General features: G+C 40.8%; 1 protein-coding gene across 3 annotated transcripts in view; it reads left to right on the top strand.

Annotated features, from left to right (window-relative positions):
• LOC109956073 (cadherin-4-like) overlaps positions 1-27,030 on the top strand; it is a 211,079-nt gene that overhangs the window by 76,877 nt on the left and 107,172 nt on the right. For all 3 annotated transcript variants that reach the window (XM_020592916.1, XM_020592914.1, XM_020592917.1), the window contains one exon: positions 5,577-5,600. In XM_020592916.1, coding sequence (XP_020448572.1) covers positions 5,577-5,600 — 24 coding nt within the window. The remainder of the gene's footprint in view (positions 1-5,576; positions 5,601-27,030) is intronic.

Below are 27,030 nucleotides of genomic sequence, written 5' to 3'. Positions count from 1 at the left end.
CCCACTCGACAAGGGCCCTATTACTGTTAATGCTCCATGTCATTGTGCTTTCATTCAGTCACTTTAGTACAATAATTAATCAAAATAAACATACAGTGCTTGACAACAAGGCTTTTATATTCGGCACTAATCAGACAACTCATTAGGCAGTAATGAGCCGACTCTGCCTGCTCTTGTCGTGTTTGGGGGAAGTTTGGCGCACAGGGAGATGTGTGTGCGTGTGTGTGTGTGTGTGTGTGTGAGAGAACACAGGTACACATAGACACACATGCACTCACACATTCACACTTTAGCACACATACCAGCCAGCACTCCTGTAGTCCCACTCCAATTATGGCAGCATCTCACCCGGGAAGAAGCCCACTTACCCGGCATTCACTTTATGAATAATTGATTGTTTGTGCCAGTGTTACATTTGTAAATACATATTTGCTCTCTGATTAATAGTTTTCTAGACATACTCATTTGTTCAATTTGATTAGACTCTTAAATGTATTATTTAATAGCGAAAATGCTCTCCGGTTATTAGTCATCACAAGGGCAACAAGAAGATTTGGCATACAGTAAGGATGCATCTGCATGCAAACAGACGTGCTCACATTAATCCATACTCATTCACACGGCAGGTGGCTGTGTGTGTGTGTGTGTGTGTGTGTGTGTGTGTGATTTAACACATTGTTCAGATGTTATGAACATTCTGTCTTTCAGCATGTTTGTGCATGTATTTTAGGCTTCCACTACAGCTTCTTTTTAAATTCTCTGACTATCAAGACTAAGTAAATATTTTTTCAGTATATTAATGAGATCAATATGTACATGAACTAAAGGCATTTTAATGTTGAAAAACCATGCACATTTACGAGCAATAAGAAAGACTGAGGATGGCCACGTGCAGAGGGAAAGGTTATCAAACAGTGTGGATGTAATTTGACGCTTTGTGGGAGCTCAAGATGTTTTCTTCATGTTGCTGATGAAGAAAATGAGTAACTGTGACCTTTGGGGTGAGTTTGTAATATGTGGGAGTCTGCATCATCATTTCCTCTGAATGATTCTTTTCACAACAACAGTCAGCCTTATAACGAACCTGAAGAAAAGTGTTGGATGGATTTAAAAGACAAGAAATACAGTGGTCCAGACAAAAAAACAGGATGTTTCACTGAAAGCAAAGCTGACACAAGCAGCACAAGACCGTCACCATGACCTACCCGTGTCACCTGGCTGGAGCCATTCCCAGCTAACACTGGGCAAGAGGCAGGGTGTGCACCCTGGACAGGTTACCAGTCTATCACAGGGCTGACCCTTAGAGACAAACAACCACACACACCCACATTCATCCCTACGGCCAATTCAGAGCCACCAGTCAACCTAAGCTGCGTGTCTTTAGACTGTGGGAGGAAGTCGGAGTATCCGGAGAGAACCCACATAGGCACAGGGAGAACATGCAAACTCAAACCTGGAACCTTCTTGGTGTGAGGTGGCAGTGCTAACCACTGCGTCACCATGCTGCCCTGCTGCAGTTATTATTCTTTACATCTTAAAAAAGGAACATTTGGTGGCATGTCTAAGTTATTGATAATAGAGTACTCACAAATGTTCTTTGTATCACTTTAGCCTTCTGCAGCAGATCAGTTTGTTCCACTGATGTATTCTTACATCAGTGGATAGTGGATATGCAGGCTTCGGCCGGTTTTCTTACTGTATTTCAGCCTCCAGGGAGTGTACTAGCTAGCTGTCAGAGATAATAAAAACCACGAAGACCATGAAATGACTCAGAGTATGTGCAGCTGATATTAACACATGTTTTTTTCTCATTCTTATTGTCAACACAGAGAATCTTTGCCTGTGGCTAGAGGCATAGCTCTTTAAAAACAAAATGTCGTCAGGAACGAGATAAGTTATCATAAACTGTTTAGTCCTGTGACGATCACCCTTTACCTCCTGCTCTTGATGATGGTTTTAAAGTAAAACTGAAAGCTTGAAACTAGAACAATGCCTCTGTCCTTTTGGGAGTATAGCTTCTCTTACTGTGTTTGTTTTTAGTATTAATGGATCTCTTGGTTTTAGTTGAATACTGTAACAGAGAAACTGCTGCGCAGGGGCAATGATTAGTCCTGTATGAGCAAGGGTAGCATGACCACAGTTAGACAAGTCCATCCACAAGCTGTATGTATTCATTTTCCAAATGAATACATAAACATAAATGCCACATTTTTAACATATTTTCAATTTTTTTTTCACAGTTTGAGGTTTGAGTTATTTTAGTTTGCTCTCTTCTTCTGCAGTGGTTTTATGGCACCTGACTGAAAAGCTGTTTCAGGGACATCCTCAATTTGCATACAGGTAGTGAAAAGAAATGCACATTCATTCCAATTAATTTTGCACATGTTCTCAAAATTCCGGTAAATTTTGCACCACATTTGGATGGAAGCCCACTTATTGAGCCACCATCCACAATACCAGGGCCCTGAAACACCTGTGCTTTTGCTACTGTGACAGGTCACAATGTCTTCTGTGAAAAAGGCCTAAATGAACAATACTGGCATGGTTCATTCATTAAAGTCCCTACATATTTGTGGTACTCCCACACAGGTTATTAAACATTTTCTCAGGACAACATGGGTTTGAACACCAATAGCTTTGTTGAATTGTTAGCTTGATAAAACTTACACCCTTTTTCTGTGTTCTCATAGTTTGGTTCTCATAGCTTTGCCCCATCCAGCGTCAACCTGAAAAGACAGTCCCGAGTAAATCAAAACACTTGTATAGGTGTGCAGAATAATGAATGGAATACACAATATTGGATGGTCACATTAGTCAGAGTATTTTAGTAGAGTGAGTAACAGGCTGTTCCTGATTAAACCTGCAGCAAAAAGGTTGTGGACGAATGCCCAACATCTCAGTGTGTGTGTGTATGTGGAGGAGGGGGTCTCACTTACAAAACTGACTGACATGGTGCATCATGCACGCTGGCATGCACGCACAGGATGGTGCATGCATGCCAGCGTGCATTGCTGGGCTCCTCAGGAGTGCTTGCAGGCCAACTGAAGAGAGAAGGAAAAGCAGCTCTGCTCTGCACCATATGCCAAATATGAGTCTGCCTGCCAATTTATGGGGGGATACTGGCAAGTGCTAGCAAGGCTGAATTCTTGACAGAGGGAGATGAATAATTGAACATGTGTGGAGTGAAGTTCTGTTGGGATAAAGTAGGGTGCCTTTACAGTTGGAGGGGGGAACGGAGGCAGTCGGGCTGGATGCAAGCAAAACTATCATTTAGATAGTGGTGTTTGCTTCTTGTAAACACGTCAAAAAGTTTAAGAGATTTTAAGATGAATTTCAATAGATTTATGGTCAGACATGAGTGGAGGGGTGGGGGTGGGGGCACATCTCATTGCCATTTATGCATTTTAATCACAACAGCTATAACCAAAAAGGCCAAAAGTGGTCATCGATCAAAGTTTGCACTGCAGCCACTCAGAAAACTGGGAAGATAAATATACATACTGAGAAATAAAGGAGGTTTAAAGAAAAATCTGTGCAACATAATCAGTTTTGTGGAGACATTTATTCAAATGGGGTATGCATTTTATATCAAAATTTTAATAATTTAGCAGACCCTTTAATCCAGATCAGCCTTCAGTAAATGCAACAGTAAAACCTCTCAGACATGTAAGAACTTACATCAGACCAGTACTTTAACTCGGTGTCCTAACAACAAATATTGATAATTACTGAATATTTCATGAATGTTGAACTTTTTCCAAAGGAATTATATATTCTATATATTTTTATTTCATTTAAGGCATGTGCATTATAGGCACATGGTTGGTTTCTAAATTATTTCAAGGAAAGGTACAAAAAGTAACAAGAGATGAGAAGAGTGTTGTTTAGTACAAAGTAAGTCACTAATGCTTTTGGCATGTTGACGCAGATTTACCATAAATACATGCTGTGGCTGAGAAACTAAAATGACAGCTTTGAAGTGGTGATTGCAGGCTGTAAGGCATTTCCCCATATGTCCCATATGGTAAATGTTGTTTTGATCCCATTTCATTTGGTGTCATCATTTGAGGAAATGTGTCATTTATCAGCTTATCGGCAAATGCTGACTGACTGTTGTAGATTTATGTCTGCTTTGAGTTCAAGCAACGCAAACAATAGTCTGCAGTTGTGCTAGCAGCTCTGTGCATTGGTAGTTTGTCACAGCAGTGCTTTGTGCTAAATGCTAATGTAAGCATGCTAACATGCTTGCAATGACAATGCTAACATGTCAATGTTTATCAGATATAATGATAATCATGTTCATCATCTTACAGTCTGTTGGCATGCTGACATTTGCTAATCAGAGCTAACACAAAGTACAGCTGAAGCTGATTTGTTGTGCAGATATTTGATTTTAAACAAAATGTGGACAATTTAAATATTTCATGTGATGATGCAAGTGTTCCATCATCACTTGAGCATCAGTGTGTGCACTGACTTTCATGGCAGCCTAAGTACCTGCCACAAATGCCGATATAGCCAGAGAAAAAGTCAGAACACAAACATCTACACAACATTTAGGGAATTTCCAAACAATTATTCCTGAAATATTTCAGTCCAAACATTACTGGTGGATCAACTAACATTACCATTGCTAGAGCCAAGCCACAGGTGTAGCTAAAAACTGGTACAACTTGATTCCTCTCAGTATTTGTCTTTGACTGCTATACAACATTATCATTTTGCTCATTACCATTTTAAACTACTCCTGAGACAGGGTGGGCCATTAGAGAGCCTTTTTACTTTTGTCTGTTAATATTCCCATTACTGGGATTCATGATAATGTGGGATGTCCTGAAACAAGGAGCTCATGGAACATGGAGCCCTGGTTCATCGAACCAGGGTTGGTATTATTCAGCTTTAAGTTTTTCAAATTTATAAAGTGTAAGCTATAAATGCAAACACCAAGCTATAGGAATCAGTTCTGATAAAATCTTACTAAGCATCTTAGCTGGAGGACACTGGAAGGGCAGGCAACTAGGAGAGAGATGTCAAGAGCCTCCGTGGCCGCCTCTCCTCTGCCTGTCACCCAGCTCTGGTGCCAAGGTCTGAATATTTACCGCCCACAACGATGTACATAAGTGTGTGCAATGCGCATATGCAATATCCTGCAGTTCTCTTGTGTTTCATTGAGTGAGCCTAAGAACAATATAGACATCACAACAAGTGTTTGAGGATAATGATGAATCCCAGTGCTTGAGGCAATGACAGGAAGTATAAATAAAAGAGAAAACAAACTGTATTCTGGTTAAGTGGTGTTGCTTGGATAATAGACAGAGAAAGATGTGGGTGACTACACAGTTGTGACAGCAGATTTTCCCAAATAGTACCATACATTCTGTATATGTCACTGTCCAGCTATTGCCTCCGACTTCCCATTAATCCTGAGAAATTGATCTGTTTTGTTGTCTTGTTTAATGGTGACTTTAGTTGTGCAATGCCACTTTTCCTGAAACGTATTATGTTCTAATCATTGTCTTCACTCTCCTTTCCCCTTGCCCTTTCCCTCCCTCTCTCTGTCTCTCTCTTTGTGACAGATACCACCCTCTCCAGTGAACGTGGTAAGTACCGCAGCCACACATTTCCTTGATTTAGAGCCATCTGTGCATGGACTCTGCCAGCAACAGCTGATTGGCTGTTTGTGTAGATGTGGAAGGAACCATTCACAAATGTTGATCTCAGTGGGGGAGCGCTGAGCCACAAACATCAGGAAGCTGTTTTTCCTTAGCATCACATTGCATGTCAAGGCAAATGTTGCAGCAAGGAGAAAAACACCAAGTGAAGGCAATTATGAAAGCAGCATCCACAGACCCATGTGGCCAATCAGCATTTGAATTTAGCATATTTTCCCTGCATGCATTTTGCATCGACCTACTTAGTCAATTTACCCCCTTTTGACTCCAATAGTATTCAATAAAGAGCCAATAATGAGTATCTTTTTCACTTTGTCTCATTTCTGCCTAATAGAATGCATCTCCATATAGTCCAAATAGAAAGTAGATGGATTCCCCCACTGTGGCACGCACTCTTAGTTTTATTTTGGTTTTGACTCCCCTCTGTTGTGCTGCTATTAATGGCTTCCTGTGCTTGGAGGAGCACTTTAATCACCTCATCAAACAGGTTAAAAGAGAGAGTCCATCTGCAGTACTGGATGGATTTATATCTTTATTTTGCATGTGTGTGTATGTGTGGTCCGGCCAGACATCTGGTTTACCCCTCTAGGCAGCATGAGAGCACCTGTGTCAGTCAGTTCTATAATACTACTTAAGGCCCCCTGTAGATGTTTCCGCTGTACATGTCAGGAGCCAAGAGTTTCGGTATGGCAAAGAGAAGAAGAGATTTTGCTGAACTCGCTCTTTGTCCAGTGCTCTAAGTGGGCTGGCACTCTCCGGTACGCAGTATTGGCACTACATTTTACTCTTTGGTGTACCAAGATGTTTTCTTGTGAACGAGCACTTCTAACAAGCTGCCGGTGCTCTCTTCAGCCCTCTGCATGGACTCGTTTGAGATGCATGTGGACGAGAGCAGGCGCCATACAGCTCCACCAAAAAACATCTAAGCTCCCTCAGAAACAACAAAAATTCAAGTTCCACAATAATCAATAATCATATTCAGCTTTATTATATCAATTGTAATCGTAAAACAAACTACATGCAAATTAAATGTAAAAACAATACAAGTTTGAAACTCCCTGTCTTGATTGTCTTTTTTCTGTCCACTTCTTGGATTGTACTATTTCCACTCCCTAACATGAGTCATCTCCTGGCAGTGGAGTTGACACAGATCAGACCAGTGAGTCAACTAACCCCTCCTCTCCATACTCACCATAAAGACATGCCATGTGTTTTTATTAGTTAGGGTACTGGATGTTAAATGTTATTTGTTATCTATCAGTGCTGACACACTGGTGTTAGAAATTGGTGGTAAGGTAGAGTAGGCTATGTTAGTGGCCAAAACACAATGGAAGCTCGTGGGCTGGAAATGTGAATGAAGTCACTCACATGGACTCGTCACAATGTCGTACACGCCTACAACATTTCACCTGCAATCCCTCACCCCCTGACCCTTGTGTTAAAACACAGCGTTTTTGCCAGATCATTGTGAATTTAGAGTAGGGGGGGCACAGCCACTGCCAATCACCCCCTTAAATTCAAGCACTGCTTAGGGGTGAAACTGTGGAAACTGGTGAAACTGGTGTGGTGGCATCACAGGCTGCAGACAAATCATCACATGCTGAGTGTCTGGTCTTTGAAACCTCAAAGTGATGGGGTTTAAGAGAAGTGTAAAGCTGTGGTTTAGATCAAGCACTTGAGGTTTAATTCTGTGAGCCTGGTTTACCTCCATCTGCTGGTGGAGGAGATGCTGATACACAGCAAAGAGCAGCTTGTGTGATCAATTTTTCATTGCCAAGCTAGCAAGAGTGTGGGGTTTGTTTAGATCTAGTTACAGTCAAACAAAGAGTAGGGAATAAAAAGTCACAATAGGCAAATGTTTGTATCCATTCTGCGTGTTATCCTTTATTTTGACCTCATATCTGCATTTCTTAACCACACCCCCACCACTACCACACACACACACACATACCCCAGCCCCCATTAAAACATACACAAGTTCTCTGTGCTCCCACACCTGCCTTCATTTTCTGTTCTGCTGAGTATTCGCATAATGTAAATGATATGCCACGACAAAATGCAAAAAAGAGGAAAGTAAAAAGTGGATGAGAGAATGAGGGAAGGCAGTGTTAGGGCAGAGTCTGCAGGGAGCCCTCCAGTAGCTTATCACTCATCAGAGCATCCACTTACAGTATTAAATTTCCATTTTCATACATGTGCATGTGTGCTTAAGGAAAAACATAAACATGCTGTATATACCTGCAGTGCAGAACAGTACTTGAGCTTCCCCTGTGTGTCTTCCTGTGCTTAACAAGCTCCTCTCTGCCCCCTCTGCAGAGATGGGGTGTGTTTGGAGTCGTCTGAAAGGCCTCCTCAAAGTGAAGTGGCTGGGGGCTCTCAGCTTAATTGGCTGTACCTGAGGCAGGAGGGCAAGGTGTAATTGCGATAAGGGAAAACGCTGTGCTTGGCTGGTTTTAGTGCCCTTATCTATAATCTCTGGATTGATTATGGTTTTTCTGACAGCCGTGCAAATTGTTCAACCCCATCAACTGCAATGGAAACAACCTTAACTCTCTCCTGGCCAAACCACAGCACACCTGGGCAAGCAGTAAACTGGATGGTACATGTGCTAGGTTACAATGTTCTAACTATTGGCTTTCAGCACCAATCTTTCCTGACTGCGTATGCTCACAACTGTTACATACGTTCTGTTTTTTCCTAAAGGTAACAGGGGTTGTATTAGACAGCATGCTTACAGCAGTTGGCTAGCACTGTCTGTCACCTCACTGCAAGTGGGTTCCAGGTTTGAAGTTTATGACTGATGTGAGTGTGAATGGTTGTCTCTTTCTGTGTGTGTCAGCCCTGTGATAATGTGGTCTATAATGAATATAGAACCCTGAAATGTTAAGGTAAGATGTACAGTATACCTGCCTGTCATAGCTTAAAAGATGATCCAGATCCAATGCAGATCACAGATTTTAGGACATATTTAGTACTGTTCCGGATCTCATTTTTCACAAGGGATCCATTTGCATGAGCGAATGTTGTGCCTTGGCAGAGGTACATGCACTCTCTGAGTGCTCATTTTAACTGGTTTTGAGTAGTGGCTGGGGCTGAAGGAGCAGCTATTGGGCTGGGAAATGCATCCAAACCTCAAGCAACAACAGAAGCAAATGTGTCAAAACCCTTCTCAACACAAGCAGCAAAAAACCCTGGTGGTGCAAAGAGAAGAAAAGTGGGGATCCCTGCTTTCTCTTAATGTGTCAGAGAGACCGTTACTGTCATCTTAATTATAGTGAAAATTTCCTAGCCACATTGGTGAAATGGTGCAGTTGTCTACTGGAATAGATGGGACTGCGCCATTGGCTTCACTCTATAGAGTTTCCTTTTGCTATGTAACACATGAACCTGAACACAGCTCATCTGTGTTCAAACATTTGCAATTTCATTTGTTCCGACTGAAGAACAACGCGCTTAGTAGTGAAAATTCAAGACTCAGGGATATTGACAGGGCAATTTTAGCAAGACAAGTTGATTTACTTGAGTAGGACTTGGGAGCTATAACTCAAGGTGAATTTTTTACAGCCTGCCTTATTTATGCTAATTTGAATGTGTTAATTTGAAGAATAAACAACTCTTAGCATTTATGTGTTTTATTGTACAAGCAGATAATGTTAAAAACAAAATCTGTGCAGAGATATTGACAGTATTAAGGGCCTGTGCCAAGGAGGAGCTGGGTTCAGTGCCATTCTTGATCAATCACAAGCAGTTTTCTCTAAAATGTGGTGAAGTGTGCAGCCCCTTCTGCTTCTCTTCCCCCTCAGTACCAATTAAAGCTGTTTTTCTGCAGCAGATCTTGAGCTGATGAAGACAGCCACTAAGAGCTCTTGAAGTAAAGTCGCACAGGACCTGTATGGCAGATGGTTTGTGCAAGAGTATGTGCAAAGAGACAAACCAGCAAAGAAGGAAACAAACAAGCATAAAAATGGCAGCCTGTCCTCCAGTGGGAGCTCCTGTTTTCTACTTACCGTTTCCAAATTTTCAAACTTTTCCTCAAAAATGTTTCAAATCTGCAGGAGACCAGGGAAAACATAGGACCTTGTTTGGTGGAAAATTTTTGCACACCATCTTCTAAAAACTATCAATACAACTTAAGATAAAAACTGCTGGGAATTGCTTGATCTCATTACTTTGAACAGCTTTCCCAGCTGAACGGAAATGAGCTTTGCTGCAGCCTGTTGCTACAAAGCCCTAGAAGGCAGAGAGTCCAGGCACAGAGGACAGTGCTAATGGCTTCAATTCTGGCTTTCCTCAGTGGATTACATGTTTCAGATGATCAGGCTTGATCAGTAGTTTTCTCTCTTTTTGTGATGCTGATGACAACAGGCAAGAAACTTACTGGAACCGCTGGCTTTGTGCTGCTGTTCAGGGCATACACAAGGGAAAATCGAGATCATACAACCTGCCAGTAGTTTTTCAGGGTCACAACACTTCATCGTGGACTGCCTTCCTCCTGTGGTCACTTCGTCTTTAGTCCTGTTTGTTTCTTCTGTAAAAGCACATGCTGCCAACTTTTATCATTATATAAAGAATTAGAAAAATTAAACATCACCTACTCTATCTCTGCACCTGCTTACATCTTCATATTGTGCAGGTATTATTTCAGGCATGGTGTATACCTACCACTTAGTTCACACTTCATTTTAACACCAGTACAGGGACTAATGAAGCCACATTTCCTGGGATTAATCATACCAACATTATGTTACATTAGGAGGAACAGGAAATGGCAAAGCATACTTTAGTATCTCTCTCTTTCATCATGTGGGAGACTTTGCCCTCTCCTGCTCTCCCTCCATCCCTTTATATAGCACTCCTTTCTGCTCCACTCAGTTAAGGCACATCCGTCCCATCTCTCAACGACAAGGCTGGTTGGCACAGTAACATTAAGGGCCTTTAATCCCTACACAGATTAGTGTGTAGAGACCATTATTAAAGCCAGTTACCACTGTCTGCTACCAAGAGTTAAAGTACAATATCTCTTCACCAAAAAGGCAACCAGTTGTTATTAGCCCCTTTTTTCGTCCATGCAAGAGGTGCACAGTTGAGCGAGTGGTGCTTTGGTATCATGTCATTCTTCATGATCTGGGATGGAATTTTAATTTACTATGGAGCTGACGTTTGCATGAGGCCAGGCCATCGAAGAGGCATGCTCATGATTGGCACTTGGGTTTGCACAAGGAGCATTAAGTTTCTTCATTTTGAATTTAAAAAAGCCTGATATTTTTCCACATATCTCATTTCAGATGCTCTGCAAAATACTCAATTTTGTTTTCATGTAAAATACACTGAGGCAATTTCTGTGGCTGGTTTTTAACTCTTGCATTTGGTGCTTTCCTCTGTCAAACGGGTATTTCAGTGGGAATGATTTGCCAGTCAGTCACGACCACTGTACCTCTGTGTTCCTTGCACGCACAGGTTACTTTGCTGTTGTGAGAATGTGCTGAATGTGTGTGCAAATGAGCATACATGTTACATTTGTGTGTGTGTGTATGTGTGGACAGGTGTGCATATACAGTACATGCCAGACATTTTATGTTATCAGTGCTAATCTGTCACATCTATAAGATTACTGCTGGAGCTGACTTCATGCAGTGCATGTCAACATCCCATCTGACAAAACCTGCTGAGTTCCTGTTTCCTTGACATTTATTTTTGCTGCACTTACTAAATTGCTTTATTCGACCCTAACTTGACACATTAATATCAATAAACTCTGTCTTTCTTCACTGCTACATTTTTCCTATTTAGTGGTGAATTAGGTAGGTAGAGCACATCCAGTCTCACTGGGCCTTTTTCCATTGACGACATAAGGTTGTGTAATAATTCAATTCACTTCACTTCAGTTCAATTCAGTTTTATTTGTACAGTGCCAAATCACAACAAAAGTCATCTCAGGACACTTTACATAGTAAGGTCTAGACCATATAATTATTATTATTATTATTGAGAAAAAACCCAACAAATCCCCCTTGAGGAAGCACTTGGCGACAGTGGGGAGGAAAAACTCCCTTTAACGGAAGAAACCTCCGACAGACCCCGGCTCTTGGTGGGCGGCCTTCTGCCTCGACCGGTTGGGGTGAGTGGATAGAGGAGAGACAAAAGAAGAAAAGCAACAAGACACAACAATCTAACACTGATCAGGTCAATGTGGGTGGTGACTGCTCATCAGAGACGTAGAGCTCCAGCAGCCTAGGCCTATAGCAGCATAACTAAGGGAGGGCTCAGGGTCACCTGATCCAGCCCTAACTATAAGCTTTATCAAAAAGGAACGTCTTAAGTCTAATCTTAAAGGTAGAGAGGGTGTCCGCCTCCCGAACTGCGACTGGGAGTTGGTTCCATAGGAGAGGAGCTTGATAGCTAAAGGCTCTGCCTCCCATTCTGCTTCTGTGGACTCTAGGAACCACAAGTAAACCTGCACTCTGAGAGTGAAGTGCTCTGTTAGGATGATAAGGCTCTATGATGTCTTTAAGATATGATGGAGCCTTGTTATTAAGGGCTTTGTATGTTAGGAGAAGGATTTTAAATTCTATTCTGAATTTTACAGGGAGGCAGTGGAGAGAAGCTAATATGGGAGAGATATGATCTCTCTTGCTAGTTCCTGTCAGTACTCTGGCTGCAGCATTTTGGATTAACTGGAGGCTTTTTAGGGAATTATTGGGACATCCTGATAGTAAAGAGTTACAGTAGTCCAGCCTGGAAGTAACAAATGCATGGACCAGTTTTTCAGCATCTGCACTTGAAAGCAGATCCCACTAAAATAATTCACTAATAGTATTTCTGGACTTAAGTACAGTTCTGTTATTTTGTTAACATGAATGTGTCTTGTCGAAGAGTTTTTAAAAAGTACCTGCATTTCCAGGAAACCTCAGTAGTCATTTTGGTTAATGTGCATAAACTCCCTTTTGTCACACTGTATTAGTAAGGTCTTCAACCCTAAACTGTTTCTTTTTTAATCATCAGAGCTTAGACACCGAAATAGCTCCAGGAGTACAATGTAATGCAATGCAAAGTATCACCGCTCATTGTCACTGAGACACAGGGAGACATGTGAAACACTTTATAGTATTCTCCCTGGAAATGAAAAATGAAGCTAGTGTTTTCTGTGAAGTATGAAGAGGCATATTTTTTTTCACCTATGACAAACTCTAATTTCCTCTGCTCCCTAGCCGAGGAACTGTCAGAACCACTTTGCTATTACAGTTTTCTTCCTCATCATCCAAAAAAGCACATTCAGCATCCACCTGTGAGTCAGACCTGAACAGCAGCATATGGCCGTTGATATTTTATGAATAGAAGAATTAAAGATAAAGGTCTGTTACTGTGAATCCTCAGAGATTAATGTTGTCATTAAAAAAAAAAGATCTACACTGGATGGTACTGTGTTGAGGTGTTTCTACTGTTCTACTGTAGAATACTGTGTGCATTTTTCAATGAATATTTGTAAGTTGTCCTTTTATATGCCACTACTGTATGTCCCTCAGGTACATCCTCTTCTGTGTTTTTGTTCATTTTCCACACTTTATCGTTCAGCTGTGACCAGACTAAATTCAGCTTTATATTCAACACTCAATGTTGTGTTCTGATGCTGAACAAATGGATCCGATCAGTCAGTCCACTACTTCAGTCCAAACTGAACTATCTGTTAACTGTTGGATAGCTATGTTTTTTATAAATAGGATTCCTCTCTTTTTTATGTCTTGTCTTGTGTGATTGTGTTGTTTTTACATGTGTTTGATATTTCTGACTTTTTTCTAGATTGTATTTGGCTTTTTGATTTTTCCTCTCATCTTGATGTCTTTTGCTCAATTAGTGGGGGGTTTTTAGACAGTGTATTTTAATTCTGTCCTGATTGATCCTTTTTGGAAGCAGATTGTCTTCAAATTAGTCAGACTGAAAACACCTGAGTGGTGTCAGGTGCACATAAAAACGTGCCTTTCAGTGTAATGCGTGTTTGACAATGCCTGACGAAGATCTTGTATAGATCAAAACCTTGCTTCTACTATTGAATTTAAATATTGGGAGCTCACTACAGTGTGCAAAATGTTTATTCTTGCTTTTTGCCTCTAAACTATTGGATGGCTTGCCATGAAATGTCCAGACATTCATGGTCCTCACAGGATGAATCCTAATGAGTTTGGTGATCTCTCTTTTCCACTTGCTCCATGGTGATATTGACATTTGTGAGTTTGAGTGAAATGTCTTGCCAATTAGTGGCTGGATTGCCATGACATGTAGTCTAGGTATCCATGTCTCCCTTAAGGATGAATTGTCAGCTTTTTTCTCTACCACCACCATGAACCCTACATGTGTCCAGTACATTGGTATATAAATGGTAAATACAGTCCAAATACAGTTCATACAAAAATACAGTCCATATAAAATACAGTCCATTGGTATATGACTTGCCAACATGTTAAACTAAGATGGCAAACATGGTAAGCATCATGGTAACCTGTTAAACATCAGCATATTGGCATTAGCATGATCTTAGCATTTAGCTCGCAGTACTACTATTCCTAAAGTACAGCCTCATAGAGATGCTGCATAGCATAGCTCAGTCTTGTTTCTTAAATACTTAAGCCATTTAAAGGAACTTCTGTTTTTATTTGACCTTTTTTAATGATGAAAATATTACTGCAGTAAGAATAATTTGCTGTCTTAGCAACTGAACACTGCAAGATAGCACAACACTACTTAAACTAGAGACTAATGTGTTGGTGACTTGCATGAGTTTTCATTAGGTGAATAAATGGCTTGTTCCTTATGAAACACCCATACATTTAGCCTGAAATGCGCTGGAATTATGATAAACTAAGCACACAGAAAGGTAAATAGACATAAAGTTATGACCAATAACCTGCTATACAGCACATTTTAAAATTCTGTAAGATGATTTTCTCTTGTAAAGCACTCAGGATTTGTGACTTAACCAAAAATGGCCCTGTTTTTCATTTCCCTACCTTCCATCATTGTTTCGATACCCTACCGTATCAATGCCTCGATTTATTTTGAATTGATTGAACTGTTCTGCACCCCTGGTATTTTTCATTTTAGGTCTAAAGGAAAGACAGCAGCAGATTGCTGGCTCAACCTTTCCAAACAGCTCCTGTACAAACTGTTTTTCTTCACCCTGCTCTTGCAGCTCCATCACTCTCGTTCTCACTTACTCTGTAGATTAGCTCTGCACTGTGTTGGTGGAAGAATGAGGCCAGCTAGAATCAAACATTAATCAGCTGCTGTTTTATAAGACAGAGGGAGTGCCTGAACTCCCTGGGCCCCCTCTCCTTTTTGCCCTTAGCCTGCCCTACCACCGAATGTTAATGTGACTGCCATTACTCATTTATGAGCTGCTTGCTACCCAGAGCCTGGTGTCCAGGCCTAGGCTGGGATGGTGGGCACACTGCAGGTAGACTTCTGTGCCAGGGCATCCAGCAGTGGCAAGGCCAGGTCTCTATATAGAAAGAACATGGTCTGGAGCTCTGTTCGGTGGGCCAAGCTGCTTAGCTCTCTGAAATAGGACTCTGGTGTTACTGGGAAGCGAGAGGAAGTTGTGAATACGGTGTCATATTTACAATATGTGATATATATATAGAGCAAGAAGACAATTATAAAACGACACAGTTATCAAAACTGAGAGCATCACTCATTCACATAAAACTAAATGCAAGCTGTCCAATTTGTATTGAGTAAATGGGCAATGTGACATGAAGTATTCACATTGGAGCGTTGTAATTGGAAATAAATCTCACTAAATTGTTCCTATGGTGAGACTAAGTACCTCGATATGTGCAGACAGGCAGCTTTGAAGAGTTAGAGCTGAGTGGTTGTTCTTGGTATCCAGGACACAGAGCACAGCAGGAGTCATTCTTATTCTTAGTAGTGACATCAATAAAGGAGAGTCTGCGCAAGGTGAGACACACAGAAACTCTCTCCTGATAGTGTGTGAAGAGTTTTCAAGCTGTGAGACAGACATTAATGAAGGAGCAAACAATGGGCTGTGTCCACATGTGTCCGGACCCACTACAGTATCTGTGTGTGTAAAGACAGTCGAGATAAGGAGTGGGGAATAGAATAAAAGAGAGGAAGGAGAAGACTGAATGTATTTGTGTATCAGGTTTTCTCTCTGCTGCTGTGAGCTTGGGTGTAGCAGTGACACTAAAGGTGTTGTGTAGTGTGAAGGAGCTGATGATTCAGGATCCCACAGATTGTCACGTGATCCTGTTTCCCAGATGGCCTACGATCGACTAAAGCCTTCACTTTTCCCATCCATGTTTAATGCCTGCACTAGAACTACAGCACCACTCTCCAGCACATGTCAACATTTTTCACGCACCTGTTACTGTGTTACCATACAAATAGGTTCCCTCTTGAAAGTAGTGGAGAGCTTTGAACAGTGTTATTATACACTGAATATTTTAAATATAATCAACCAACAGTGGTATAACTCAGCCTATAACTGTTACTGTTGCACATAAACAGGATTATTATAAGAAAACTTTCCCAAGGAGGTTGTCTTCTCCTTCCTCTATCTTTTGCCTATGGAGCCACATAGATTTGGGGGGCTTCTCAGCATGCAGCAGAAACAGGGTGTGAGTAGCCTGTGACTAAAAGGTGGATACTTCTCCTAGCACACATACACATGTATGCTTCTCTTTTACGGGAGTGCTAATCCCCAAGAGAGGAAAAAAAAGACTCCCTCTGCTTTCTGATCCCTGTGTCCTGCTGTGGTGGTTCATTTGGTGCTTGGCAGAGAGAGACAGGTCCAGTTGATGCTCCCACACATTGTGTCCTTGATCGAAGCACAGATGTGACTTAGGCCAAACCCCATGCTGATCCAGAAAGTTCCATATTAGAAATCAATGTCCGTTTGACGCCCCTTTCATTCTAGCTCTTTGTGGTGCGTCAGTATCATGAAGAAAGAAAAAAGAGGAGCAGAGATAAAGAGACAGAGTGTGTCTGAAGATCCCTTCACACCGCCCTGAATCATGGTGTTTCCTCATGAGAAGCCACTTGTTAATGCTAGATTAACAATCTCCTCTTAAAGAGTCCTCTGCTCAACCTTGATGCTTTGAAGTGGTGTCAAAGTCCACACAGAGTCCAGCGATGTTTGCTTTTATTTTGTATGTTTTATATACTCTCATGCCTTGTATGTTTTCAGCAATATGCAGTGGGTTCTGCAAGGAACATACACTGCCCAAATCCAGGTGTGGAAACTTTGTAGAGACTCACCTATGAAGACGCAGAGCTGTAATTGCTGACAAAGATAAATAAGTACTGAATTAGGGGTTTGAATACTTTGGTAAATGGGATATTTTAGTTATAGTTTTTTTTTTTTAATAAACCTGCAAAATGTAAAAAGTTTTTACCTTGTCTTTTTACATCTTTGAGTGTTGATTGATGGGGTAAATGGCAATTTTAGACTAGAGTAGAGTAGAGTAGAGCTGCTTCAGCTCCCAAGACAATACACTCAGTAATACTGTAGCTCCCACCATAATTCATCCTTGGCCTTACAAGCAGCTGCTGACTGACGTAGGTTTTTGTGGTAGTTCTCCTCAGTGTCTTGAATTTTAAAGAACAGATAATAAGCCACAATGACCCTTATTCAGCACAACAGCACTTAATATAGAAATGGTCAACCTACGCCCTCTACATTCAATAAAAAATACATTCTAGATGACTATCTTCATTTCTGATTATATCCGTAATCCTCTGATTGATGGCTAGTCTAAATGGGAACCGTCCTTTGGTGAAAGAAAATCAAAGAATCAGCAGTAAGAGTCTGCTGAAAGTGTCTTTGCAAGCTTCTGTGTTCTTTTCTTACCTAAATCCCATGCTAAGGCAGGTTTGATAAAGCCAGAGGTGCATAAAGTCTTATAAAACAGTATTTTATAAGTGAGCACTTAAAGAAAGAAACAGAAAGGAATGGTGTGTGGAGAGGCGACATTGCTCAGTGTAGTGTGCTACCATTTTGTGAAACTGTAAATGCATGTTAAAAATAAACCTTGTCGAACCATAAGCTAATATCTGTCACATTAAATGTGATGGTAATACTAGAGTTACTGCCATCAAAGAAGACCATGTTTGGCAAACTAGTTTTGTCAACACAATTTCAGACACTAAGATTAGATTTACATAGGTAAACACCATTTCAAAATGTGAGAAAACATTTTAAACCCTGTCACGGCCACTGTGAAGCTTGTGTTACTCTAAAATACTGCCTTATGGAAATGAGGCATAACATGGGTAAATAGCCATTCAAAATGTGCAAAACTGTGTCTGAACCCTTTAGTTGCAGTCAAAGTATGGTGCCATGAGCTTATGGTGGTTAGCCCTCTGTACTGTGGCTACAGCAACTCTGGTTTAAATCCCAGTCATAGCAGCGAATCAATGGGTATGATTTTGCACTTTGGTCCTTAACAAACTCCAGCTTCTAATACATTTTCAACTCGGCAGTGTGAGCATATTTTTGTGCTGCAGGATATGGTTCTTGTTACCATTGCTAACTCTAAGAGACGAGACAGTCCAAGTAACTTCAAAACAGTGCTGATTTATTCAAAGGATCACAGGTAAAATTAACATTACACGCTCAAGTATCTTGCACCTCGAAAACTGCTCGCAGGCAGATGTAAGATGAAAGCCCCTGAGCCCACCAGGCCTATACATTATATCACCTCGGTTGGGCTAGCCCCATACTACACAGAAACGTCAAGACGTCTCTGTTACCAGCTTTGCAGCTGGCCATAGCAGTAGTCAAAACATGAAGCAAATCAATGTGTGTGTGTCATCAACTTTTCTCTCTAGTTATCCTTGACCAGATGTACCCTGTAGAAACTCATAAGCATGACTAAGCATTTAACAGTCTAACTAGACATCCTATCTCCACTAAATATTTCTAATACATAAAGTATCTATCCAATATCTCTCTGACTAAAAATACCTAACAGTGCATAAAGCCCCTTATTATCTTACTCACAAGGACAGTTGGTCGGCATTCACCACAAATATCATTATTGTACAAGTGCTCAGCTGTCTGCATTCAGTGCTGTCAGAACTGAGATGTTCCTAGTCTCCTTCATGAGTGGGGCTGGTGGGGCTAGTGGGGTAATGGATAACACATCTGACTAGGGAGCAGAAGATTCCAGGTTCAACTCCTGGCTGGCTTGAATGTTATCAAAATGCCAGTTCCTCACTTCCTTTAAATATTGTCTATGAAAAATTGTTTCCATCTGAAACAGGCCAAATAATAGTATGCATTTTCTGAAATGCAGTTTCTTACTGAGAATTAGGTGAGAAGACAGATACCACTCTAACATCTTTACAGCTGGAACCAGATGTTACAGTTTAACAGCTGTTATCTTGAAAGCTTGCAGCCTAGTTTGAAACTTACTGTAGCTCCACTCAGGCACCTCTATTTTCACCTTTGCAGAACAAGTTGTGCTGTACGTTAACCTACTGCTAAAACAGGTGGCACATGGTCTTTCTGTAAAAGGACACCATTGCAAGCTCATAAATAACAATGGTGAATGTTACAGCCGTGTAGAACACATGGGGGTCATCTTCCCACAAGTAGGGCAGTGTTGTCCATGGAGGATTGGGGTGCACCCTCCCTCCGTCTATCCAGAAGTGGCTACCATCAGCAGGTTTAGAGCAGGAGGCGCCTGGTTAATATTTAGGACGAAGCACACTGAACATTAGTTTTCCCCCAGGCTCTCCTTTAGTCTCTCTCTCTAGTGCCAGTTATGCGACAGGTGTCTTTTCAGCCCAGAAAGTGATAAATGAAAGGCTGTTTGTCTGAAACTGAAAATAAAATGTATCTCATAGGGCGCCAAATAAAAAACAGATATCTTGAACTGGATTAATCAAACAATAAAAGGTGCTCTCCCGAGATCCAACCTGTATATCCATTTATGAAAACAACTTTTCTATTAGTCACCCATTAACAATATGATGAAATGCCACAGTAATACTTTCCGAGATATGTGCACTGCAGCTTGGCATTTTGCCTGTGCACCTTTATTACCAAGTCCTGCTCACAATTTGTGAAAATTCCTCATTTTAATAACTCACAAGTTCTGTTGTGAGTTTTCTCAATATACTGAGCAGTGTAAACATAACTGTGATGACTCTTTGTGTTGGCACATTATATAGCTCCGCATTGATTGTAGTCTCAGCACAAAAATGTTACTTAATCTCATTACAGGAGTGTGTTTGTGATGCTGAGAGAGAAGGGCATTGCTCTGGGGTGGCTGGAGGGACATGTACCTGCCTTCTCCTGAGACACTTATTAAGCAGAACAGTGATCACATCACATCATGTTACTGCCTGAGTCCATGGGGGGCTACATTAACTGCTTTTGTATATTTTATTGCAAGTACTGTATTTGCCTTGCAGGGCTCAAAGGCAGATGCCTAACTAGTCTTGTCAAAAAGATAAAATAAGTCATACCATGGATGGGTCTGGCAGTTCTGAGCTGGTATAGGATTGTAACCAAAATTTTATCATGAATCAGCTACAAGCCACAGACTCTCTCACTTCCACCTGCCAGTCTCTTGGAAGTAGAAAACAAGCAGGATCCAGCAGATACAGTGCCGAGATGATCACACTGTGACAATAATAAGGACTGAGTATTCAAATTGGGCCCACAATATATTTATATATTACTGGTAAAGTGCTCTCCATGCTGATATTGATGCCAGGTTATCAACATTATCATTTCTGTGTCAGTATTTAGTGCAGAATTGCTAAAATTTCATCAGTCCCATATAATTTTCTGATGTTCTTTGTCTTTGGATATAAAAAAATACAAAATTACAATCATGAATACACACAGATACAGACTTCCTTATCCTGTCCGCCCCCACACAAACTCATCTGGTAGAACAGAGTGACCTGGTTCTGCCAAAACCCTTCAGTCATCCTTGGTGCTCACATACCTGCGCACACACAGATACACACACTCGCGTCTCACTCGATCATGTTGCAAGCTCCCAGCGAGCGCGCTCCCTCAGCGGGCCTGTTAAGTGATTAGCTCAACACTGCACACTGCTGTGCACACAGTTCATACACTGGAGAGAATAGCCAGGATCATGCAACCTATAGTCTCCTTTACTGCTCTGATGGGCAAGAGATTAGCCAGACTGCAGCAGCTGATGATCCCATCACTGACAAGTTAAAATAGCATACTTTCAGGACACCCACTGTTTCCTGAGAGGTCCGGCAGCCTACAGGGCCCCAGAGGGCAGTAAAATATTTGCCTGACTGAAAATATTTGACTGAGGATGTCAGAATTTTGATCTGAATTCATTATTATAATGTGTCAACAAAAGCATACATGCATGGATATTCAGAGGGTCAAGGAACTGCTGCAGTTTTAAGGGATTTGGAGTTGGTGTGTACTCACATAGGCAGTGCTTGAGCTCGTTTACCCCAAGTCCAGTTTGTTCGACTAATGTGATTGGAAGAGGTGGGCCGGGGACGGTTCGGTTGGACTCGGACACGATACGCACAGTGTGATCACTAACTGTGCCCGGGGCACAGAATACCAGCACTATCTGCTATGCGAGAGCTTTAGCTGCATCGTGGTGACATAAACATGCTCTGGCCCAGACTGTTTCATGTTTAGTGTGAGCGCAGACCAGTGGGGGAGAAGGGAGAGGGGATAATTGTGCTCAGGCAACTGTGTCTAATGTTAGTACGCCCTTAGGTTAAAAAACACCGTACTGTCTTCTCCATTACTCTTACTCATGTACACACAAACATACTTGTGGACTTAAACCAAATAGCTCCTGGATGAAAGAAGTGATCAAATGTATGTTCCATATATACAGTACTCAGCCCTAGGGCTCCGTCCCATTCTCTTACATGTTTTTAAACATTTGTCTGCATCCATACTACTTAAATGACTTTGTTATATGCTTTTAACAGACCCTGGCGAAGGCCGCACTTTGGTCTTGTAATTAAAAAGAATAAAATCAACACCAACATATTGTAGGGCTATTTGGGAAACAATATGATAATGGTAAAAACTTAAAGCCATCACGAGAGCAAGACCCTCAGTATGATGTCTGTTTTTAGTCTATATGTGTTTGGCAGACTGGCACCATTAAAAGTATAGTTCTGAATTAGCCATTAGCAGTTTCTGTTTGCAGTGAATCCACAAATATACAGAGAGACAACTCTCACTGGGTTACTTAGATATGGAAGAAAACTGCAGTGGACATCAGAGATAATGATACCCACAAGGGTTACTGAATGACATCAACATGTATTATTTTCTGCTGCAGTTTGACTGAGCTCTGAAAAGGAGTTTGATGTTTGACTCAAATTCACTTCATACATAATTTCTGCCTCACCTTCAACTCTTCCACTCCCCTCCTGGGACTCTTTTTGGTTTCTCATTTTGCATTGTCTTGTTAAATGCTCGTGTCAATTACAGACCGTACGCTGTTGTTTCCCTATGGTTAAAATACCGCCCGAATGATAAATTAAAGTACTGAGGAGCACGGTGAATAATTCACTCACCACCTTCTCCTCTGATGTTTGTACCGTCTGAATGGGGCTGAAGGAAGAAAGTTGGGTGACTTAAGATACTCTGCACATCCCAGGTATTTTCACATGAGAATTCAAGCCATTCATGTACAGTATGTGTGTGTATGTGCATGTGTATGACTGTGTTTGTATAAACATGCATCCAGAGGTGTGTGACTAACACGTTTTCACTTGGATTTGAGAAAGAGATGAAATCCACAAATGATGTTTTGCAGCTAGCATTCACAGCTTCCTACGCTGTAGCCCTGTGCAGCACAAGGATGCCCTGCCTGGAATGTTCATTTGAGATGTTTTGCTAATTCGACAGTAACAATCTCGCATAATGTTTCATTCACTTCATGTGCCCTAGAATTTGAAGCACTTGCCGTAGGGACTGTGTGGTTGTACATTTACAACCATGCAGTAGTGAACACAAAAGAACTGGCCAATTGCATTTCATCATATTTTAATTTATGAAGGGTTTGACAACAAAGCTCACACACTCAAAAATAAATTAGAAAAATTGTACAGAGTAATATTGTGTAAATTAAATGTAGGAATACTCATCTTGTATTAGTGCTTAAAGAATGCATTCAGTTTTATTCAGCAGTGCATCAGTGCATTAGTAACCACCCCAGAGAACAATTTAGGCCTTGAAGTGCACATTTCACCGTGACGCACCTCTTCATTCCTCAGTCTGTCTATTTTTATCACATCACAAGCTCCCCCTTACAAATGTTCATGCTTTCTCCTTTTACTCTCTTTCCTCATTTTTAATCTTCACCTAACATCTCTTTACATAATCCTCCCTGTCCTCTCTGCTTTACATTCTTTCTTTTATTGTTTCCTCCAAAACGCTGAGACGTAGCAGACAGGCTAGAATGGTTTCTTGCGTTAATAACTGTGACCTTTTAACTGACAGTGATGTCTCGGGGGAGAACCACTTGTCCTTAAATTATACATGATCACTCTGTCAATTTGTTCATTTCACTCTCTCTCTCTCTCTACTCCTCTGTTGCTCTTTTTTCTCTCTCACTCATCCAACAGTATAAGTTCAACACTACTGAAGATAAAAGAGTGATGAAAGAACATGTTGAGCAAAGAGATTTATCCACATTACACTAGGTAATAATATTAGGCAAGTGTATTTCTTGTGATCTGTTTTCATTCAAGACTTTCCTTCCCTTTAAAACAATCTCATAGGTCATTTATAACAACCCACAGTTACATTTTTATCCTTAGGTGACTTCTGGCCATAGTAAATAGCTTGTCATCTGAGGAAGAAGGTTGAGGTGGATGTATAGGTCAACAGAACACAAGATTTCAATATGGGAGAACCCAGTTTCAAACCAATAGCCATCATTGTTTATTTGGTTCTTGGCTGCTCCACATCCATAGCCACATGTTTATTGTCATGATCGTGACAACAAAGGTCTGGTAGGGGTGCTAATTCATGAAATGTTCCTATGGGTCATATCAGATGGTAGAGAAAAACTACCTACATGTTCATTTAGACCAGAGGACTTCGTTGATTCATAGTATTTGATTCAGTATACAGTATGTCCACCTGCTTCAGGACCAAGTTAAATTGCTACGTTAATGACAGCAAAGCATTCCTCACACTCCAAACTGGATGCACTTCTCATCTTTTCAGCTCCACCAACAAGCCTTTATTTGGTTAAGCAGTGATCGTTGTATTTAAATTGCCACCTTACCAGCAGTTTATTGCACCTCAGAATTCTAATTCCATGCATAGTCAATAATTTCTCAGCCAACAAATGTGATTTTCAAAGATTTTATGTAAACTAGCTGCTTCCTTGCATCTGCAAAGGTCATTATAGCTTGCACAGTATAATCGCTTTGACCACATAAGAGAGAATTTCTCAAGTAAATCATTAATGCCGTTTCAATGTATATAATTGTGATGGAGATCTGATCTTTGTTGTTCCAGTTTGTGGGGTCGTGTCTGTGTGCAGAGCCGAGCAACAGCCGTGGCAGATATTTCTCTTCATGTTTATTTTATGCCAACTTTTGCGAGATGTAGCACTCAATCAAACTCAACTGCTGGAAGCTGTTTATAAAAAGCAGATGATATGCAAGTAATTTTACCAGTTTTGGCAAAACTATATTCTTAGCCTTTAGCTTCTGTGCATAAATAACTTGTCATACACCCACTTATGATTCTCTTCTCATATTTTATTAGATTTTGCCTGTGATAAAGATCTACAGTAGTTTTCTTTGTAGTGTGTTGTACTGAATCCTAAGTATCAATACAACAAAAAAATGGATAAATGTCATTATAAAGTTCATCTTGTGATGTTGACCTGTCCAGGGTGGACCCTGCCTCTCGCCAGTGTCAGCTGGGATTGGCTCCAGCCCCCTGCTACCCTCTTTGGGATAAGCAGTATAGATGATGGATGGATCTTGTGATGTTTACTATAAATTAACAATGACATTCTGACTCAGATGAGACCATGAAAATTTGGCAGTGACTAAAAGAGGGCAAAAGTGACCAAAATGACTTTCCCTTACAGGGTCTAAGGTTTTAGTCAGCTGACAAAATAAAGCCATCTGGGGCCTCTAATCAGGACACCTTCCTCTGTAAAAAGATTTAGGCACATCCAAGCGGGAGGAGACCCCGGGGCAGACCCAGAACATGCTGGAGGGATCATACCTCCCATCTGGTCTGTGAACTCTTTGGTTCCCTTGGGAGAAAATGGAGGTCATGGCTGGGTAGAAGGATGTCTGTGCTAGTCAAAAAAAATAAAATAAAATAAATCCTCGCTCACACAGTCAATAGTGGTTGTACAAGGTGTTCTTTGGCTTAAAGTTGCACTGATCAATTTTTTTTTTAATTATCATTTTTTTATTCTTTTTAAAATAGATTTAAAATATTTGATAAATTGTACTTACACACTGATGAATATCTACAACTAAATCCATCCATCTATCCATTCATGTCCTATACCACTTATCCTGTAGAAGGTCTTATGTTGGCTGGGGCTTGAGTGAGAAGTCAGGTGCACCATGGACAGGTCTCCAGTCTTTCACAGAGCTGATCTACAGCGACAGACAACCACTCACATGCCTCACACCTGCAGGCAGTTTAGAGTCGCTAGTCAACCTAACCTTCATGTGTTTGGATTGCGGGTGGAAGCTTGATTACCCAGAGAAAACCACATGTGCAAAGAAGGAATTTACAGCAGCATTGTATGTTTACTCTGAAGCTAACATTGGGTGACTAACAAGTAAATCTGTAAATCCAGTAGAATGCTCTGGTTACTGCTAATGTCACACAAAGTAATGAATGTTACACAAAGCTGGAGTTACTCCCAAATTAAAATCACATTAATTCAATACAAAAGTACAATCATGACCATGCCAGGTCGTCAATATTACCAAGACAAACACATTATCTTTAGATGCCAACAGATCCAGAAGGAAGAACACCGCATCTGATTCTGTTTATGCATTTATTTTTGGCTGCTTTTAACACTGTATATTTAAAAAGGCAAACTCATGTTAACCCTGGTTTTTGTGCTTTCTTTGTCCCACTGGCTGTTACAAGCTTTTAACTGGCAAGAACTCTGTGCAGCTGAAATGACACTGCTGTAAATTGTTTTAGCACATGCATATAACAAATCTGGAAAGCAGCACAGATCAAATAGTTACAATGCAAACTCTACACAGAAAGTCCCCCTTCAGGATTTGAACCCAGAACCATCTTGCTATAAGGCAGCAGTGCTAACCACTGCTACACAACTAAGTGTCTGAGGCAAAATAGCTTCATAAAGGCCCAGACCTCTGTGATATTCAAATGTCACAGCAAGACCTGAGAGCAGAAAACGCACATAGAAGACAGTGGTTTTATAAAAATCTGTGGGACAGAATTCCTCCCATTGAATATATAGAAACTGGACAGGGCAGATTAATTCATGTTGTGCTGAAGAGAGGGGTCTTGCATGGAGTGCACTCATGGTTTATGTTATGCTTTATCTTAGATTCAGTTGTAATGCAGAAGCATCAAATATATTATAAAATGATTTAGGAACATCTGCATATGTGTGTGGATGTTTATAATTTCAAATAGAAACAGTTAGTTTGAAAATTGTTGAGGTGAATTAGTTTTTATTAATTAGTTTAACAACTTAAATGAAGTTATGAAGGTTTGCATACAAGTTTTGTTCAAGTGCTTATCAGCTGCATTAGGACACATCTCATTCCACCTTGAACAACATAAAGAGAGCAGACTGCTGGAGCCGCAGAAATCTAAAGTGTTAAGTGCAGACAAAAACATCATTTGACCATCTTCTTCTGAGTTTATAGAGATGTCCTTGTTTATTCATACTGAGACAGAGCCTTTTATTGCTTTTCATCATCTGAAGAGGTGAAAAGGTTTTGCTGAGCACATTGAAAGGTGCATTATGGGAAGAGAATAGCTCATTTAATTTACATTTCTGCGTTGTGTTCCTGCGGGGTAAATATCATGCTCACAAGGGAACTCAGCAGCCAGGCAAAGTTCTGCATTCACCACCAATATTGTACAAGTTGATTACTGTCATAAACCCACAGCAGCCACAACACACACACAAATCATATGGAGCTTTAACAGTTAATTCTGGCTTATGTTGTGAGACTTATCAAGGCTTCTGTTGAAATTTGATTTATAAGAAGTGGGGCAGCTATGGCTCAGGAGGAGGAGCTGTCCTCCCCAAACCAGTAGGTAGGCGGCTCGATTCCCCTTCTCACTAGTCCACATGTCGAAGTGTCCTTGGGCAAGACACTGAAC

The sequence above is a fragment of the Monopterus albus genome, unplaced genomic scaffold, assembly GCF_001952655.1.
Source record: "Monopterus albus unplaced genomic scaffold, M_albus_1.0 scaffold18.1, whole genome shotgun sequence".
Classification (NCBI taxonomy): domain Eukaryota; kingdom Metazoa; phylum Chordata; class Actinopteri; order Synbranchiformes; family Synbranchidae; genus Monopterus; species Monopterus albus.
Note: the sequence above shows the minus strand (reverse complement) of the source record. Positions and strands in the feature narration are given on the sequence as shown.